This window comes from Leptosomus discolor, chromosome 1 (assembly GCF_034619465.1).
Source record: "Leptosomus discolor isolate bLepDis1 chromosome 1, bLepDis1.hap2, whole genome shotgun sequence".
NCBI lineage: Eukaryota > Metazoa > Chordata > Aves > Leptosomiformes > Leptosomidae > Leptosomus > Leptosomus discolor.
In genome coordinates this window covers 216,709,945-216,728,428 of record NC_141391.1, presented here as the reverse complement: position 1 = coordinate 216,728,428, position 18,484 = coordinate 216,709,945, and the positions used below count along the sequence as shown (strand labels likewise).

At 42.4% G+C, this 18,484-nt stretch overlaps 1 protein-coding gene across 1 annotated transcript in view; it reads right to left on the bottom strand.

The window, feature by feature from the left end:
* The window catches only part of EXOC4 (exocyst complex component 4), a 405,200-nt gene that overhangs the window by 354,620 nt on the left and 32,096 nt on the right, over positions 1-18,484 (bottom strand). Inside the window, exons 4-5 of the mRNA XM_086475059.1 lie at positions 5,092-5,276; positions 2,158-2,267 (exon numbers count right to left, since the gene is read on the bottom strand). Of these exons, the coding sequence (XP_086331185.1) occupies positions 2,158-2,267; positions 5,092-5,276 (295 nt within the window). The remainder of the gene's footprint in view (positions 1-2,157; positions 2,268-5,091; positions 5,277-18,484) is intronic.

The following is an 18,484-nucleotide window of genomic DNA, read 5'->3' as shown; positions in this document are numbered from 1 at the left end:
ACCGGGACACCTGCCGTATGGGGAAAGGCTGAGAGAAGTGGGTTTGTCCAGCCTTGAGGAAAGAAGGCTCAGGGGAGACCTTATCACCATGTGCCAGTATCTAAAGGGTGGCTACAAAGAAGATGGAGACTGCCTTTTTACAAGGAGTCATGTGGAAAAGATGAGGGGTAATGGGTACCAGTTACTCCTGGGGAGATTCTGATTGGGCACACGAGGAAAATTTTCCACAATGAGAACAACCAGCCATTGGAATAATCTCCCCAGGGAAGTGGTGGGTTCCCCAACGTTGGACACTTTTAAGATCCAGCTGGACAGGGTGCTGGGCCGTCTTGTCTAGACCGTGCTTTTGCCAAGAAAGGCTGGACCAGATGATCCTTGAGGTCCCTTCTGACCTGGGATTCTATGAAAATCAGGGCAGTAAACTTGAACTGGACTTTGCTCAAGGAGAAGAGCAGTACATAAACGGGAACCTGGGCTGTGAAAAAACACCATGTTTTGGACTTTCCTTTACAGACAGAAATGCAGCCGTCCAGCATGAACAAGAGAAGTGCATTTATCTTTACAAACAGGTTTACACTAGCTACAGGTAGGGAAAAAAACTTCTTGGCCAACTTCAAGTAACAACACACCTCTTACCAATCTCAGCAGATGCAAAGATTGGCTAGGATTTGTAAGTCTTTAAAGGTGACAAGTGTCAACAAAACTCTTCTCAGAGCACATATAAGGTTCATATTACACTGGCAATTAAAAAAATCTATTAAGGAAGATAGTAAAGGTACTGAATTAAGGACAGGATTTGCATTCTTCAATAGGCACATCTCCTGCTGTCTATTCCCCACCATATTCCCCCTCCTATCAGCTCCATAACTTCAGGCTTGTTTTTTTTCTTACTTACAGAGGACTAATATTTTAAGTAGAAAATAATGGCAGACACTATGCGGCTACCTCAATGAAAAGGAAGTCAGTTAACAGTCACAGTAGTAAGGCTGGACTGGGATTCAGATTTTGTGGTGTATTTCCTCAGCACCCCAAAATCATGTCATCCTTAGCAAGAAACTGAACTGAACTTCTCACTAGTCACAGGGGAAAAGAAAAGGAATTCTTAAGGGTTTTTTTTCCCCCCAGAATTTTCACATGATTTTTCTCTTCCAGGTTTCCAAGCTGCAGTTTCCAGCTCTGAAAGTCTGCATTGGCATGTCAGAAGTGAGCCTGACAAACCTCCATTATGTAGAAATACAGCCTCAGGCTCTGAGACTAGCCAGCCCTACACGAGCAGGGTTAAATAACAAAAACCTCTGCAAGAACAAAAGATAAGAATGATCAAACCAAAGAGTCCAGGAGGGAAGCATGACAAGAAAAACCAGAAGCAAGCAGACACAAATAAGGACATAAGAATTATTAAGGATAAAAAAGAAAAGGAAAGATTCTCTGCATTTGAGGAGTACTGAAACAGTCAAGTTTTGAAAGGAAGGGGGAGAGATGTAGGTCACTTCTGTCTTATTCATTTTATTCATTTGTTAAACAAGGACAACCTCACTTACTAATCTCCTGAAACAATACAAGGATTACTTCCCCATCTGTGCAGCACTTCCAAAGCCTCATACAAAAGCGCCAACGAAATTGTTTTGCTCAGTGTTTGTTGTAGGAACAGGTATACAAAGATCACCACCAGATTTCTCCTGCCTATAGACCTTTAGTCAAAGTTACAGAGTTCCCACAAGGAAAAGCTTTGACCTTTTGGCTCCAACACAGCAAAATAGCTACACATACCTGCCTGCCTACATTAAATAATGTAGAGGAGACCTCTATGCAAACTGAGCTGACTGCAAACATCTCTGCTGCCCGAGATATCAAGAGCATGATCAAGATTAGAACAGACACAGAAAATTAAATGCATTTAATTGAAGCTGATGGGGGAGGAGGGGGGAAGGATGATTTGCCAAGAGAAAAATGCGGCTATGGCCAAGTTCTGCCCCTGGACATACCGCTCACTCATTTCATGACAATGCACAAATCACTCGCTAACTTTTTGTCTCAGGACCTTCCATCAGCAGCCACCGATGAAGAGGAGATGCTATGCCGACTACTACTCCTGTAAAATCAGCTCAAGATCTAAAAATCAATTCTAAGAGGAACAAATGCAACTTAAATACTCACTGCTGGAGCTTCCAGGATTACTGAACTGCGAAGTTTCAAGGAACTTCCGAGGCGTAGACAAGTTAGTAACATCCATAAGAGGTACAGGAGAGGCATCTTTCACAAGTGAACTGTGCGAGGGGAAAGAATTAAAGCAAACAGTTTACTATTTTTACAATCTTAGTTCACAAATAATCCATTTATTTCTTAAATTTGTAAGCCCAAAAAATAGATATACGTAACATACAGGTTTGACACAAGAGGTTTACAAACCCTAACTTAAAGCAAAAGTCCACAGATGAATACGAGTAGGTGTCCATACATACGCATTTGAGTGAAAAGGGAAAAAAAACAAAACAGCAATGTCCTAGGTTAGTGTAAAATGTGCCAAAAGGAAAAAAAAAAAGTATTCTATGACCATTATGACCATCTTCAGGAGCTGTTGAGACCAGGTGGGGCGGTGCTCCCTGCCTCCCCCCTCTGGACTATCTCCTGTTCATGGCCCATCAAGGAACTGCCTCACGACTCCCCATCCCATTGTGAGATGCTCCGCCCGGGGGGAAGGAGCCAAGCAGTCCATGCCAAATAAAAACTGAGATCTCCAACACCCTAGCAGCCTTCTGCCACTGGATTCCCAGAGGAGCTTTTCCCCCCACTGGAGTTCCAGAGGACAAGAGCTACCTACCTACCACTGGACCTTCGGAGGAAGACCAGACTCTTTTACCTGATTGCTGCTTCCACAGAACTACACCCATCGCTTCAGGAGGACTGCAGCCAGCATCTTATCGGACTGCTACTGCCACCCTAACAGGGGGTCAGGTTGTATTCCTGACTCTGTCAGTGTAAACCAGGGGGTTGTTTGTTTTTCCCTGCCTTGTGTGTTTTATATATAATTAGTAAAGAACTGTTATTCCTATTCCCCATATCTTTGCCTGAAGGCCCCTTAACTTCAAAACTATAATAATTTGGAGGGAAGGGGGTTGCACTTTCCATTTCAAGGGAGGCTCCTGCCTTCCTCCGCAGACACCTGTCTTTCAAACTAAGACAAGCAATGACAAGGGAACACTTATGTCAAAGATAAAATACGGAATCCCAAGGCCTCTCTGAATTTAGTACCACCCTAGGCTTGTCTGACTGGTCACAGCAACACGATCAGAAACAGGCCCACTGGAGCTTGCCATAGCAAGTGATTATTTCCCAACAGACACATTCATCTCCAGCACAATTAACTACTGCTAGCATGATGACAAATCAACATGGAACTGTTAAGATCTTCCTGGAAAACCACACTGAGAAGAGATGCTCCCATCTCCACGGCTTCTGTCAACTACTTAATCCTTCAAGCTTTTCTAGTTCTCACTAGAAACGTCCACCCTTTCTCCTCCCCTTTAAATATCTGTTCTGTGCACACCAACATGCACCCCTCTCCAAATGAATCTTCTTATTCACAAAGACTTTCCACTTATTTTCATACTAAAATCATGTAGTATCTCGTTTGCCAAAAATATGTCATGCTGCTCCAGCTGCATGATGAAAGGCATGAAGTTGGACGTGGCAGGGGAACACAAGCAAGAAATCACTTTTAAGAGAAAGAAGTGGGGAAGGCTCCTATAATGGAGTTCAATATGTTCACTTATGGGTCAAAAAGCTTAGAGAAACCTGCAAAGACAAGGGCTAAGCTTACTACACCACGTAAGAACCACCTATACTCCCTATACATCTACAATACCATACTTACAGGGGTTAGCTATGCATTGTAGCTTAGCAATATTAGACAGAACACACTTAAAACCAATACAAGAAATAATTATAAACACTATTGCATCCTGGTCAACAGCCAATCTAGGGCAGCACACTAAAACAGAGCAACAAGACTGCCTTTGATGCAAGAGTTCACGTTATCAGGTATCAATGACGTACAACAGGGAATGTGAAAAAGGACAGAAAACAAAAAAAGAGGATGAGGGTCCCTGTAGCAGTCTTGCAAACTGCAGTTAATTAGCAGTTGCATAGTCTGGGTGCACTAAAGCTTTGGGACTGTTTTTAATTAACAAGATGAGTAAGGAACAGACTGATGACTTGCTTGCAACCCTCCTTCCTAAAAATTTCAACTTCAATCAATCCTTTATTTCATAAATTTATTTCATGTAACTTACCATCTCTTCTCTTATTTCTGGCAGGCATTTTTTATTCCTTCTCATAACAAAATGCCAATTTAACCTTTCTCTGCTGGCTCCCCTTTTGCTCCTTGCCCCTGTTCTATCACCTCTCCTACTCCACGAAAGTTATCTGCCAATACTGTCTCTCTCTTTTCCAGACACCTTCTTCCATCCCTCCCAACAACTTTATTGCCCTCAGAATTCGCAAAATTAGGGGAAAATAGCCAGGCAGCTACACTTAAGCCGAATTTCCACTGATCAGGGGCACCAACCAGGTAAGAAGTTTCAGCATCTTTAAAACACTGCACAGCCAAGACACCGCTCAGGCTCTTCAGTACTGCAGCCTTCGGCTAGTAACCTTGTGGTTAGGTGGAAGCCTTCTAAACCTTGGACGTTGGTGAGAAAAGGGGAGGAATTTTTCCCTGTGTTCTTCCCTTCACCTGAGCCTCATGATCACAACATTTGTACAAAAGGTATATGCATCAGAGAAGGAAAAGAACGCTAAAAGGAACTGACCTCATCATAATTCTGCGTGAAGCAGCACAAACCCAACCGAATTACCAAGGAAAAGTGAAAGAACGAGAACAGACTGTTCACAGGTTCAAAGGTGCATCAACAGATCTGGAGTTCTTCTGCTCTCCACAGTTACAAGCACGAGAAATCGGTTTGCCAAACATGAAGGGCTGAGGTGCAAGCCGATGTGCTCTCCCAAGAAAGTTTCTACTTATCCAAAGCAGAACGTTGGCCTCTTCCCTCTCAGACCTGTTGCCTTCAGTCCGCATCACACCAAACCCACCTTATTCTCCCTTTCTCCTTGTTGCGTTGTCCTACTCGGTTGGTTGATTTGATGTAAAGATGACGGTGCAGTTCATCTATCAGGACTAAGTGCATGTTCATCTTCTTACTGTGGAGCTCCAGTCTCAGATCACTCAACCCCTCCACCTGAAGAAGGGGACCCTCCAAGGAGTCCACCGCTGACACCTGGAAGGAGAACACAAGGGACAACTTTTAAAGACCAATTCATTCATCTCTCAGGACTTTTCTCTTTGATTCGGGGAGTGTCTGAATACCATGATAATTCTGTCCATAAACCCTATTAAAGCAGAAAAGATTTAAGTAGTATTTCTTTATTTCTACTCCTAAAAGAAAATTCACCGTACAAAAGGGTCCAATATCCGAACACCACAGATTTAATGAGCAGTCTTCAAGTATTTTGAGCATATGCATAAAACAAGTTACTTAAATCCTCTTATTTTGTGATAAACTGTGCTTTGTTTTTTATTTAATGAACTATGTTTTTCGAGCAGAAAAGTGTTAGAAAAACGATACTAACAATGATGTTTGATTGTCTTTATTCTTTTCGTTACAGAAACACCAACAAAACATTATTCACAATTCTATACATGGGGAAAAAATGGCTTAAATTTTATTTCTCTAAAGTGACATCATGGCATAGCTGAAAAAGCTTAGGAGGCCTCATCTTCTAGCCTACACGGCTGCTGTGTCACATAACTACACGATTTAAACATAGCCATCAGGTTAATGAAAGCTACTGCTAGTTTAAAGATTCTGCTGAACTCTAAAGGGGGGGGGGGGGGGGTGTTAATGCTTGATTATTAAGGCTCAAATTAAGTAAAATAACTTTATTCAAGGAACAGAGAAACAGGCAGGGATGTAGACATGCAGTAACGTGAACAGGCCACAGGTAACACTTCTCTGCTGATGCACTTATCTTTTATAGCCTAAAAACAAACATGGTCAAAAGCCACCAGGAATGTCAAATCAGTGCATAAAAGCAGCATTACCAATTCACATCTCTCCCAGTTTACTGGTTTTTCTATTTAACAGAGGATTTCCACAGTTACTAAAAAAAAAAAAAAAAAGCGTCCCTCTGCAGTTTCCAAAATCTCAGTGCTGGTGTAAGAAACTAGAAATAGCACGTTTTGCATAGAAAGATTTAAAATAAATAAAAAAAAATCATTCCCTAATAGCTGAAGACACTATTCGTGAAACAAGACGTTTGCTTGCACTTCAGGATTTAACTTTATAGCAAACCTGTCAGCTCAACATTAAAAATGAAAAGCAAGGAGACAGAGCAAGCAGACAGCCAAGCTAAGGTCCGGTCCCTCAATACCAGTAAATATTAACTATACTGAAAGAGCATCGATCAACAATGTATTACTTCGCTCGCCTTCAAGTCAAGAATGACCCTGAAATAGCTTGGGGGCAGTCAGGCTTTTTAAATTAAGAGCGGTTTCTAAGAGGAGGCTGCGCTTTTTCCTTCCTCCTGAAAAAACTTTGCCAAGAAGTCCCTAAGTATGAAATTCTCTTCTCGGCACGGATAACGAGAGCGTGCACTTGCTGCCAGTCTTTAGGACAGAGCTCAGTCTTGAGAGACAATTTGTGTCGCAGTATGAATCACAGAGGACTGAACAGGCTCCTCCTAAACCCACCAACACTGCCACTTCAACAGCGTTCACAGGGTTCCTCTCGCTTGCCACAAAGCACTATCCATCCTCTTTCTCCCCAGCATCTCCTTGTGAACAGTTATGGAAGTTTGTCCATAACACATCACGAAACAGATGAAGCACAAGAACCAAGTTTGCTTCTCCCCAAAAAGCTGACATGCCAGAGCCCGTACAAACAGAGAAGGCTCAGCAGGCACAGCTTGGAAACCTTTGGCAGAAGCACAAGCGCTAATTTTTATCTCCTTCCTTTGGCAGGTAGAGATGTACCCCAAATTTCCCAATTCCAAAGGTGCTTTAACCCCCCCCCCGCCGAGTCACTTCAGGGAAGTTGCAGGCATTCATCACGGCCCTGAAAGCTGTCAGCAATTTCACCAAAGCAAGAACAAGATCAGGGACAACATTTGTCAAACTGAGAAGCTGAGAGATGAAAATGCAGCGAGGGAAGCACTGAAAGCAAGCAGGAAAGTGACATTAAAAAGGCTTCAAGACATCCAGGAAAAGTATTATCTAAAACACAAGCAACAAAAATTTAAAGCTTTCCACTTGGATTATTCAGCTCTATTTTTAGCTTCCCAGTTCCTAAAGAGTTAGTTATTATCAAAACTAATTATTAAGACCAACATACTGCCCTCAAGCACATCTTTTAAGAAACAACTGGAACAGTCAATTGTTTATTGTACTTCCAAAAAAAAAAAAAAAAAAAAACCCACCCCAACCCCAAAACCAACCGCACAAACAACAACAAAACCAAAACCCCCACACTGTTATGCGCTGAACTTTCCTCTTCTAGAAAAACCTGTGTCGTGGATTATTTTTTTTTTTGATGGGGTTTGCTGGGTGTTTTTTTTATTGATGGCCTTTCTGACACTTCATATTTGCAGTAAGACAGGCTGGAAGTTACGTCCTTGATAAATGCCACTTTGCCAGTGACTGAACTCGACAGATAAATAACACGGGCAAGTTTCCACGTTAAGCACACTCAGAGCCTTTTAACTTAAGGCAGCCCCGCTCCAATAAAGCCTCACTTAACCACTGTTTTCTTTTCTGGTATTTCATTTCCCATCACCACCAATTATCCAGACAGAGAGTCCAAGAGAAAAGCCTTAACGTTCAGAACAGTTTGAGTCTGCACAGCAGTGAGGGGCTCAACCCAAGCTCATGGAAGTCAAGGCAAGACCTCCAACTGGTTTAGGTGGTAACGAGTATAAACATTATGTTAAAAAATAAAACCCCAAATATTTTTCCCTTCTATAGTCTTACTTGCAGAAAGATGATTTAAATCCTGGCAACAAGCAAGCTATAAAGCAGCACCCCCAGACGATATTCCAGACTATGAGATTAAAATGCTTGTCTAATTTGTGTGCTGGATAACCTTCACTAACTGAAGCGAAGCAAAGATGTCTACAAAGAACGCACAAAATTAAAAATACACTACAGCTAGATTAACAATGGAACTGTGATGAGAAAAACATCTTGACAAGCTCATGTTTCACCCTACTGCCCTGGGAAAAAATCAGTTCTTCAAACTCATTTTCAGCACCCAACCACACTGTTATCACAAAGGCTTTGTTCTCCAGAAGCGGGGAGATGAAGAGTCACAGAGATGGATGGAAAAGGAAGCAGAAAGTGAATAGGAAGAGCAGTGACATAATAATGACAACAGCTCTGCTGGCTACTGGGAAACACAAGCAGAAGTAGTTTCCAACTGGCTTTATTTCAAGTCCAAGTATCCCCCTGGGCCATGTTAACAAGATGGTCAACTATCTGGAGAAACAGAAAAGTGTCAAAGGGACTTGGAAAATCGCCGTGGTGGGTCAGCCGACAGCACGGCCAGTGCCACGTGCAGCCGAGAAAAATAAGGTGAGCACCGAGAGCAAGACTAGAAAGAACTAAGACTTTTTAAACGTAATTCCTAGCAGGGACTATGTCTATCGTTGGCAAAGTTTAAATCAAGACCAGAATTTTATGCCCCCACTCAGCTAGTAACGCATCATCACTTGTATTATTCAAGAGACCTAAACGTATGGTAAAAATACTTTCAACTTTGCAGATCATAGAGATTTATTTACTGTTGTATCATCAATTCATCACTCAGTTTGGGCACACCATTTCAACTAGTTGTTCTTCACCTCTCCTCATTTCAATCCCCGACATGCAAAAGGAGCTAGATGAGTGGGAGACAGGCTGCACAAAGCAGTAACAGGTCAGAGTACAACACAAATACTGCTCTGCAAAAAAGGACTGCTGTTCCTCAAGTGATTAGTAGTGATTCCTCCACTTAGAGAACTGTAATTTAGGAGAAAACCCCTTATTTTTGGATTTCTATTTTTTATCGCGGATGTCGCTCCCCTGCTTACAATACAAAGAACAAACCAAGAAAAAGGTGCATTCTAGAAAAAAAAATAAGTGTTGGGGGTTGCATGTATTTAAATTGCTAGCACCATTCCTAAACATAAAAAGCTTTTCACATTTTAAAAGGCAACTGCTTCTCTCCCTCCTGGATACGAAACTTTACAAAGACAGGGATTTTGTATTTAAATTTTATCTATTGTTTTCCACTCATTTGTCACAAAGTTATCTGGAGTCCTCAGACAGACAGAAGCCCTTCACTTCTAATTCTCTGTATCACTTACTAGGATTTTCATTTTATTACTTTGAACAGTTAAGAATAGAAAAACCTTACATGCTACAACGTTTCCACATCGGTTTTAATATTTTCAGTACATTACAGCAAGTTTCAGATTTCCTTCAGTTTACCAGCAGTGTTTTGAACACTCACTTCAAAAGAAGCAGTGCTGGGAAAATAAACAACTCTACGTTTAGAGAAGCAGTAAAAACCTCCCTCTCGTCCACTGCTGGAATGACCCAGCTTCTCCGGTTGCCATCTTCTACCACATTCATCTCTGCTTTACAGAGCTTGTTGCAACACTAAAATTAAAAGGCTGAGCCACCTTATATGGCACCTACCATCAAGGATAGATGTGAGGCCAAAGGCTGGCCACACCTACCAAGGAGTGATCTCAAATGTGTAACTGTGCAAGCCCCCTATATCAGGATGAGAAATAACTGTAGCAGCTCAGAAGCACGCTGTGGTCACTGAGCGAACACCGACACGTAACAGCAGCAAGCACAGACTTCAACATTTACTGTCAAAGCAAGACAAAGATTTCTGGACATCAGGAATTGGCATCCATATGGCTGCTAGAATAACCTACTGATGCAGCTTGGAAGGGACCTCCAGAGGTTTCCAGTCCAACCCGCTGCTCAAAGCAGGGCTAACTTCAGCGTTAGACCAGGCTGCTCAGGGACTCCAGTCCAGGTTTGAACATCTGCAAGCATGAGGACTCGCAGTCTCTCTGGGCTCTTGCTCCTGCTGTTTAACTCCTCTCGTGGGGAAGAATTTTCTCCTTATGTCCAGCCAGTTTCTCCCACAGAAATTGTTGATGGTTGCCTCTCGTTTGTGCACTCCCGAAAGGAGCCTGGCTCCATTTTTCCTCTAACTCTTTCAGATGGTCACAGAGAGCACAAACTCACTCTTTTCTGCAGGCTGGACAAACCCAATGGCTGCAGCATCTTCTCACGTGTTGTGTGCTTCCAACGCCCAGCCACCCTAGGGGCTCTCCACCAGACTCACTCCCCTATATTTCTTTGCCCACACAAGAAAAACTACGTACCTTTCTTGTAGAGCGGCCCCCAAAACTGGTCCAGACGCAGCCTCACAAGTGCTTAGTCACCTACCTTGATCCTGCAAATACACGAGTGGGACATCCAAATAACGGGACACAGTGTGATTTGGCACAATACTGCGTTATCCAAAAAGTCAGCAAGGGAATCAAGCCTTGTTTTCCCTGTCGTTGCCACCTTGCACATAAACTGCGCTGAGGGTGCGATTAGTGCACCACCCCTGCTTTCTGCTCCTTATCCTCACTGTGGTAAGCACGCTGGATAATGAAGATTAAAGATGCTATAAAACACGCAATGGTATCACATTTAATTAGATTTTCTCCCCTCTCTCTTCTCCCCTCAGCTCAGACTACATTTCCCAAGTAGTTACCTGGTTTTTAATAATCCTATTACCTACTGTGTGCTACTCATACTAACAAAAGGACTAATAGATGTACAATTGTATACAGAGGGGGAGAGTTATCACTGCGAGACTCTGGTTAAGACCGATAATGGAATAGCAGCCTTTTCCACAGAACCCGAAAATTAGATGTACAGAACAGAACTACAAGTGGTTCAAGGGTCCAGGAAAAAAAAAACACCTGAGGGTCCTTCAAGCCTCTTTCTTACATCCGCGTGGCTTCGCTAAATGGATATGAATAAGGTGGGCTTTTTGTCCTGAGGGTGGGAGGTTGAAGGCAGATAATGGCATTGTGTTCGAGCACCTGGACACAAAGATAATTAGACAATTATAGGTAAGAGAGCTCCCCAACATCCTTCTTTTGGCAGCGGTTGGGGTGCGGAGAGGAGCTACGGCAAGAGAAAACAGCCGGAAAGTGAATCAACACACAAACATCCTGTTATTCTTCTTTTAAAAGCTGATTTACCATGAGCAAACAGTACCAAAAGAATTGGTAGGTAATCCCTACCAACACCTTTTATTTTTTCTTCTGTTTTTTAAACCCTGAAAGAAGTCCGTCTCTCCCATTGAAAACCACAGCCAATGAAATACAAAATAACTGTATTTAGTCAAATAATAATTAAAATGTCGGTCTGGATTACAGTAGAATCTTAGATAATCTGATAGTTATTTCCAATGTTAAAATCTACTTACCCACATCTCCTTATTACTGTACTCATTATTATGCACAATGAGTAGTGACCCTTTAGAAAACGAGAGGGGACCTCACTGCTCTGCACAGCTACCTAAAAGGAAGATGTAGTGGGGCCGGTGTTGGTCTCTTCTCCCAAGTAACTGACGACAGGACAAGAGGAAACAGCCTGAAGCTGTGCCAGGGGAGATTTAGATTGGATATGAGGAAAAATTTCTTTACTGAAAAGAGTGGTGAGCCATTGGAACAAGCTGTTCAGGGACGTGGTGGAGTCACCATCCAATCAATGAACTAAGTCTGAAAAAAAAGAGCTCTGCTTTGTATGAGCTAAAAATCGCAAGTTTATAGAAAATAACTGTGGCACCAGAACCATTATGCAGCTTGTTTAAAGGTCACAGTCAGTTTATAGTAAGGCTTAATTGCCTTCAGAAGAAAGTGTAGCTAAATATTTGCCTATCATAACACTCAATTTGGAAGGTTTTAATGTAGCATTTTACAACAAACTAGAACCTAAGTACTAGCAAGACATTCGTTAAAATCCTTCTCTCCTCCCTGATTTTAGCCAAAGCTTTCCAATCTGCTTGCAGTTAAACCTACCTATTCCCTTAAAAAGTTTACTAACAGTCTTTTAATTTCCCAAAAAGCATTGTAAAATAGATGCAAAAAGGAGAAAGAGGATTTTGGTGTGGGTTTTTTCATTCTAGACCTCCACAATCCTGGAAATTTATGAGCAGAGATAAAATGAAAGCCCTCAGCTAGGTGCTTCTTTGGGGGGAAAAAAGAACAGAGTAAGGATTGTTCAAACCAGAAAAGCAAATGCTTTCCGGCTGGGATACCAGCCTATTCTGAGTTCAGACAACAGATATGAAAACATGAACAAACAACGGAGAAAGGTTAAAAGAAAACAATGTGGTAGGTCACAATTTGAAGAAAAAAGAAAAAAGTCAAGTCATACACAAACACAGCCTGACAAAAGGAAAAAAGCTGAACTCTCTGAATAAACCAGTAAATAAATAGCAGCAACCCAGAAGGTTTCAGCTGCCATGCTGGATGAATAAAGACAATACTGCCATTTGAAAGGAGGAGAATTGATCTAGTGCTTTTACAAGGAACTTGCTTTCAAAGGGTCTAAGAAAGGAAAACGCCCAAAAAATGGCTCAAACGTGTGTAGACAGATCTAACCAAGCAGTTCACCGAATTCAATTTGCACCTGACTTGTGCGAGATAAGGATCTAACTCAAAAAGTTTGCTTAGGAAACAGAAAGGTCCAGCTGTTGGGACCTTGCACCAGGCAAAAAAGCAGAATACCTAAAAAAGATGGTCTCTATTGAAAGAATTTAACACATGGCAAACTTAAGAGCAGATGACGCACCAGAGAACTGGTCCTCCAGCCTTCTAACATCACAGGGATGCCAAATTACACATGACAACGAATTTTCCAGCGGGTCATTTTTGTTTGGGGTGGCACGGGGCATCCCTGCTCCAATGTATTTAAAAAACCCCAGCAACAGCAAGTGGCTGGAGACACCCTCTTGGAGGGCGACCCCTCTGAGGGCCTGTGGCATGGGGGTGACCCACGCGGGAGCAGGGACACCCTGAAAGGGACTGCCGTTTGCGAGTGACCCACGTCAGACCAGGCACTCTAAGGTAAAGTGTAGCAGAGGAAAAGCTGAAGAACCAAAGTGCTGCAGAGGAAACCAGTAAGAAGCAGAGTAGCAGCAAGAAACCCCTTCCAGACTTTCTGGTGCCACCCATCGTCTCATCAGAAGAACGACGACAGATTGAGCACGAGCCATGGAAAAAGTAACTTGAGAAAAGGGAGGGGAGGAAAGGTGTTGGACTTTGATTGTACCTGGAGAAGGGCGAGTTCAACATTTTCTGATAGTTTTTTGATGGTGTTCTATTTTCCGCCACTTCAAAACCCAAATCACTGATCAGAAGTTTGTGTCAACTAGCAATAAATTAAGCAAGAGTTCCCAAACCTGAGGCTGTTTTGCCTGCAGAATTCCCACATTTTCCATGGATGACGGAGATAATGATTGAGGTAGGCAGGGACCTCTGGAGGTCACTGGGTCCAACCCTCCTGCTCAAGCAGGGCCACCCAGAGCCAAGCGGCCCACGACCGTGTCCAGGCGGCTTTTGAGCATCTCCAAGGATGGAGAGGCCACAACCTCCCTGGGCAACCTGTGCCAGTGCTCGGTCACTCTCACAGGAAAAAAAGCCTTTCCTGATGTTCAGAGGGAACCTCCAGTGTCCCAGTTCGTGCCCCCACGGCCTCTGGCCCTGTCACTGGGCACCACTGGGAAGAGCCTGGCCCCGTCCTCTTTGCACCCTCCCTCCGGGTGTTTACACACATTGGTAAGATCCCTCTTGAGCCTTCTCTGCTCCAGGCTGAGCAGTCCCAGCTCTCTCGGCCTTTCCTCAAAGGACAGATGCTCCAGACCCTTCATCATCCTTGTGGAAGGGGCTAACATGCAGAAAATAGAAGTACTTTGAGCCTCCACTGCTGGAAACACGTAATGAGTAACTGATTAAGCCTGCTTTTAAACTGCATTTATATTTTTTAATTAGTAGCTTGACGTAAGTCTTATCAAGCAAGCCTGTATTTCATCTTTAAATTTGTTCAGTATTTCGGTTGCAAGGTGAATCAAGACGAAGCTGAAAAGTTACTGCCTTTGAGGGTGGGACATCCAAATAATGGGACACATGAAAAACTTGCACCCAAGCTGGCACTTAAGAAATCCAAACATTGGGAATTGTCTGTGACCAAACTGCCACAGGCCAGTGTACAGCATAGTGTGAACTGGGATCAAGACAAACCAGTGAACAGGAGCTAGCTAAGATGACCCCGAACTTAAAGAACCACCAGATGGTCCTAAAGCAGGGAGCCTTTAGCTAAAAAGCCTGGAAAATATGAAAAGCACACGGATCCAAGATAGCTATTCCTGCCTGTCACTGCTTCCTTCGCTGTAAAAACAGGAAAAGGAGAAAAGGCGCACAGGATGCGAGGATTAATGAGTAGCTGTAAAACACTGATGATGAACAGTACTGAGTGTTGATTAACATATGGGATATTAAGGTGACGGAAGAAATTGCTACCAATTTTGTTCACCTTTAAACAGTCTTGTATGAATTAACACGCTAAAAGCAAACCAAGAGCTATAAAAGACTGAAGACTAGAGAAGACTACACTTCTGCAGTATTTTGGAAATAGCTGAGGTCACCCCCCTTCTTGGAATAAAAGGATTTGCTGACCAAACAATGCAGAACGGGGGAGACCGATGCAGACAACTGAAGCAGAACGGGGGAGACCGATGCAGACAACTGAAGCAGAACGGGGGAGACCGATGCAGACAACTGAAGCAGAACGGGGGAGACCGATGCAGACAACTGAAGCAGAACGGGGGAGAAGTTTGAAAGATTAGTTTGAAAGATTCTGAGCTACACACATAGAAGAAAAAGTGCTCAGGTTGCAAGAAAACAGCTCATCCTGAGGCAGGCAGTCAGTGTAAGCTTATTTGATGGGGGAAGGACAGGGAAAACGTACATGTAGGAACAGGGTAAAAGGTTTACTTTTTGTTTGTTGGGTTTGTTTTCTCTTAAACATAGCACCTTATATTAAGATTCCCACCAGCTCAGTCATCAACATCACTGGGATTCAACCACTTCTACAAAAGGAGGCAACAAGCAGCCAGCATATGGCACCGTGTGAACAGCAAGAGAGCAAACATGAAGGCTAAGGACTAACACAATTCTTTTTTAATGCCTTAACAGAGCAGTAGAGTATTTTCCAGAGAAACAAACTCCACAATTTTGCTTTCTAAATCAATCATTCCATCCAGTCCTAACCTTTTTTTTTTCCCCCCTAAAAAGAAATTTCATGTTATCAGCCCCAAGTACAGAGGAGGTCTATGAGATGACACAGCCATTTCCCTATCACTACAGTACTGCCTTAATTATATTTTACATGAGTGGCTTTTGTAATCTATGATGATTCTTTTATATCTCTTGCTGATCAGACTACTGCTCCTACTTCAGGAAAACATCAAAGCAAACCTGTTACAAGCACATTAACACAAAGCACAAACATCCTTTCTCTCCCTTAGCTGTTCAAATGGCAATGACCCAACCTAACTTACTGTTTTCCTCTACAAGCTTTAAAATATTCGTAAAATTATGTTCCTTGCTTGTTGTCCTTTACTCCAGATACATAAAAGTATTTCTTTCGAATTTGCCTTAGTCCTGTCACCCATCAATCATTCCACTTCCTCCTCCACCCACTGTAATTCATCAATGTCTTTCTAGTAATAAAGCGCTGAAACCAAAAGCGGCACTCAAGGAACAGAGTGGCTAAAAACAAGAGAGAATTATCCAGCTTGGACAAAAAAATGAGCAATTTCAACAACAGTATGGTCAAATGACTTCCCTGAAATGGGAATGTCAAGAGTATCTGTTGGCATCACAGAATCGCCCCAGACTTTTGCCCTTAAGAGTGACAACTCGATGGAAATGAGACACGTATTGCCCCAGCACCTGCAATAGCTGTGAGCCTCGAATTCGGCAAGAAGGTGAAATTAGCAAACCGAAGGTTCGGCATCACCTACCAGAAGCACGTCAGACAGGTCAGCTAGAGAACTCGTGGCCAAAGCACCGCGTTGAAGCCAAAAGTTTAAATGGGTACAAAAAGTGATGGTTTAAAGCAACAGACCGCCTCAGATAATGGAAATTACAGGAGAAAAAAAAAGTTTAAATGGGTACAAAAAGTGAGAGGGACAAATTCAAGGAACAAACATCTACTGAGCGCTCTTCAACCCAGAAGACATCAGCTCTTCCAGCAAAAGCTGCCAGCTGCCAACTGCTGGGAGCTCACAGAGCATTTGGGGGAAGAACTGCTATTGCTCGCCCTGTCCTCACACTCCCTTCCAAGCGCCGTCGGCACCCGACGCGGTACTGGCCTCAGACCACCTTTGCTCTGACCTTGCACAGGCATCTATATTAAATCTCACTGGAGCACTGCCATGCACTGGCGATACTGTTGTAGTATTGTGAAGGCAGCAAAAATAATAAAAAAGCCTTTTCCTCTCACTTTTTGTTTTTTATACGTTTTTGTCTCTCGATTTAACGCATCCTCATTTAGTCTTAACTGCCATTAAGAAAAGGGTGTTTTTTCAGGACCATCTCTGTCCCCAAAGTCTTCTCTCTCTATGAATGAAGTCTAGGACAACGGGGTCCTAATGCAAAGTAAAACATCAGGATTTTCCTTTTAATGCAAACCTGCAGTTTCCCAAATCGATTCTCTTGCTGGCTTCAAGATGACACTTCAAGTCTTTTACACTCCCTGTGTCCCATCTTTCGGTCATTAAAGGAATCTTTGAACCCCTTTCCACTCGCTCCCCACCTATTAATTTACTAACTTGTGTATTACAGAACTCAAATTCACAAAAGTTAATATTAAACTGTAGTGTAAGACAACCATTGCCGCCTCCTCCAACAGGCACAATGTCCATACATCTCCATTTATGAGCATCTCCAGTGTAAGTCTTCCTCTAGGCCTAACGTGACAATGCTGCTTCTAACAGACCACTTTCAAGGTTACTCGGGAGCATTATGCCAACTTCACCAGACATAAATCAGTTTACTTCAGTGGAAAACATCTGGGTTAAAATCACCCTAAATGTTTCAAATGCTTTACTAAAACTAAACTTATTACACCTTCTCATCCACCATTCACTGATTTTAAAGTTGTATTTTTAAAAATGCAATCAGACTTATCTAGATTATTTTATATTGTCCCATAATCTGATCTATCTTCAATAATTTGTCCTGGTGTTTGTTCCAATATCTTACTCTGGACAGAATTATATCCATACAACCCAGAGTTTAAAGAAGAATTCATGGAAAGAGATTAGCTGTATTCAAAGATGAAGTGATAAGAATGTAAATATCTCGCAGAATAAAGTCCATACCATACTTTCATAATAAAAATTACCAACAGCATAAAGAGCAAATGAAATACTAACCCGAAGGTATGTAAAGGAAGCAGAAGTAAACTGAGCTGCAAAACTCTCAAGCTCTTGGGAGAGCATCCCCAAGAAAGGCTGCATCATTAAATGGCAGGAGCAATTGCCTAAAGCACAGAACTTCTCATCGCTGCATCTACACCATAACCAGGAAGGATTAAGTTTAACATCCAGCAATGCCCATTCCCAGAAGCACAGATCCTAACGTTACAGATGCCTCTTCCTTTCATTCAGGACAGTGTCTTGTCCTGTAGCTGTGGCTTACTTGCACCGCAAAAAGATGCCAGACACCTCTACTCCACCTTCATTACAGCATGTTTTCTTATTTAATAAACTTTCAGCAGCTTAATGAATGGTTGTTACCAGTACAGCTCACAGCCACAGGATAATACTCTGGAGAGATATCAATGCTTGTTGGTGCATTAACTGAGAGCGGAGGGGCTGAGGTCAAGCACGTGTCAATGCAAATGAAGCAGGATTAGGCACTGACGGTTTTAAGCAATAGACCGCCTCAGATAATGGAAATTACAGGATAAAAAGAATGAGATAAAGTTATTGATAAGTATACTGAGGGAAAAATGATGTTTCAAAGGGAAAGAAACTCTCCACGTCCTAATGTTTTTAAACCTAGCGTAAGCTGTTTTTTTTAAAAAAAAAACAGAGATCAGAAAACAGAATTTAAAAAGGAAAAAAAAGGGGGGGGAGAAAGAATCAGAAGAGATGTGGAAAATGTTCTAACAATACACAGCATGAATGCTTCTCATATAAGGAACTTAGAAGCATTCTACCAAATTTAATTGCTTAAGCTTTACAATGCTCCTTGAAGGCAGACAGATAATACTAATACACCCTAGCATCTGAGTAAAGGTACGGTAGTTTAAATGAATGAGCAGCAGGCAGAAGCTAGCACATGATTTCCATGTTTA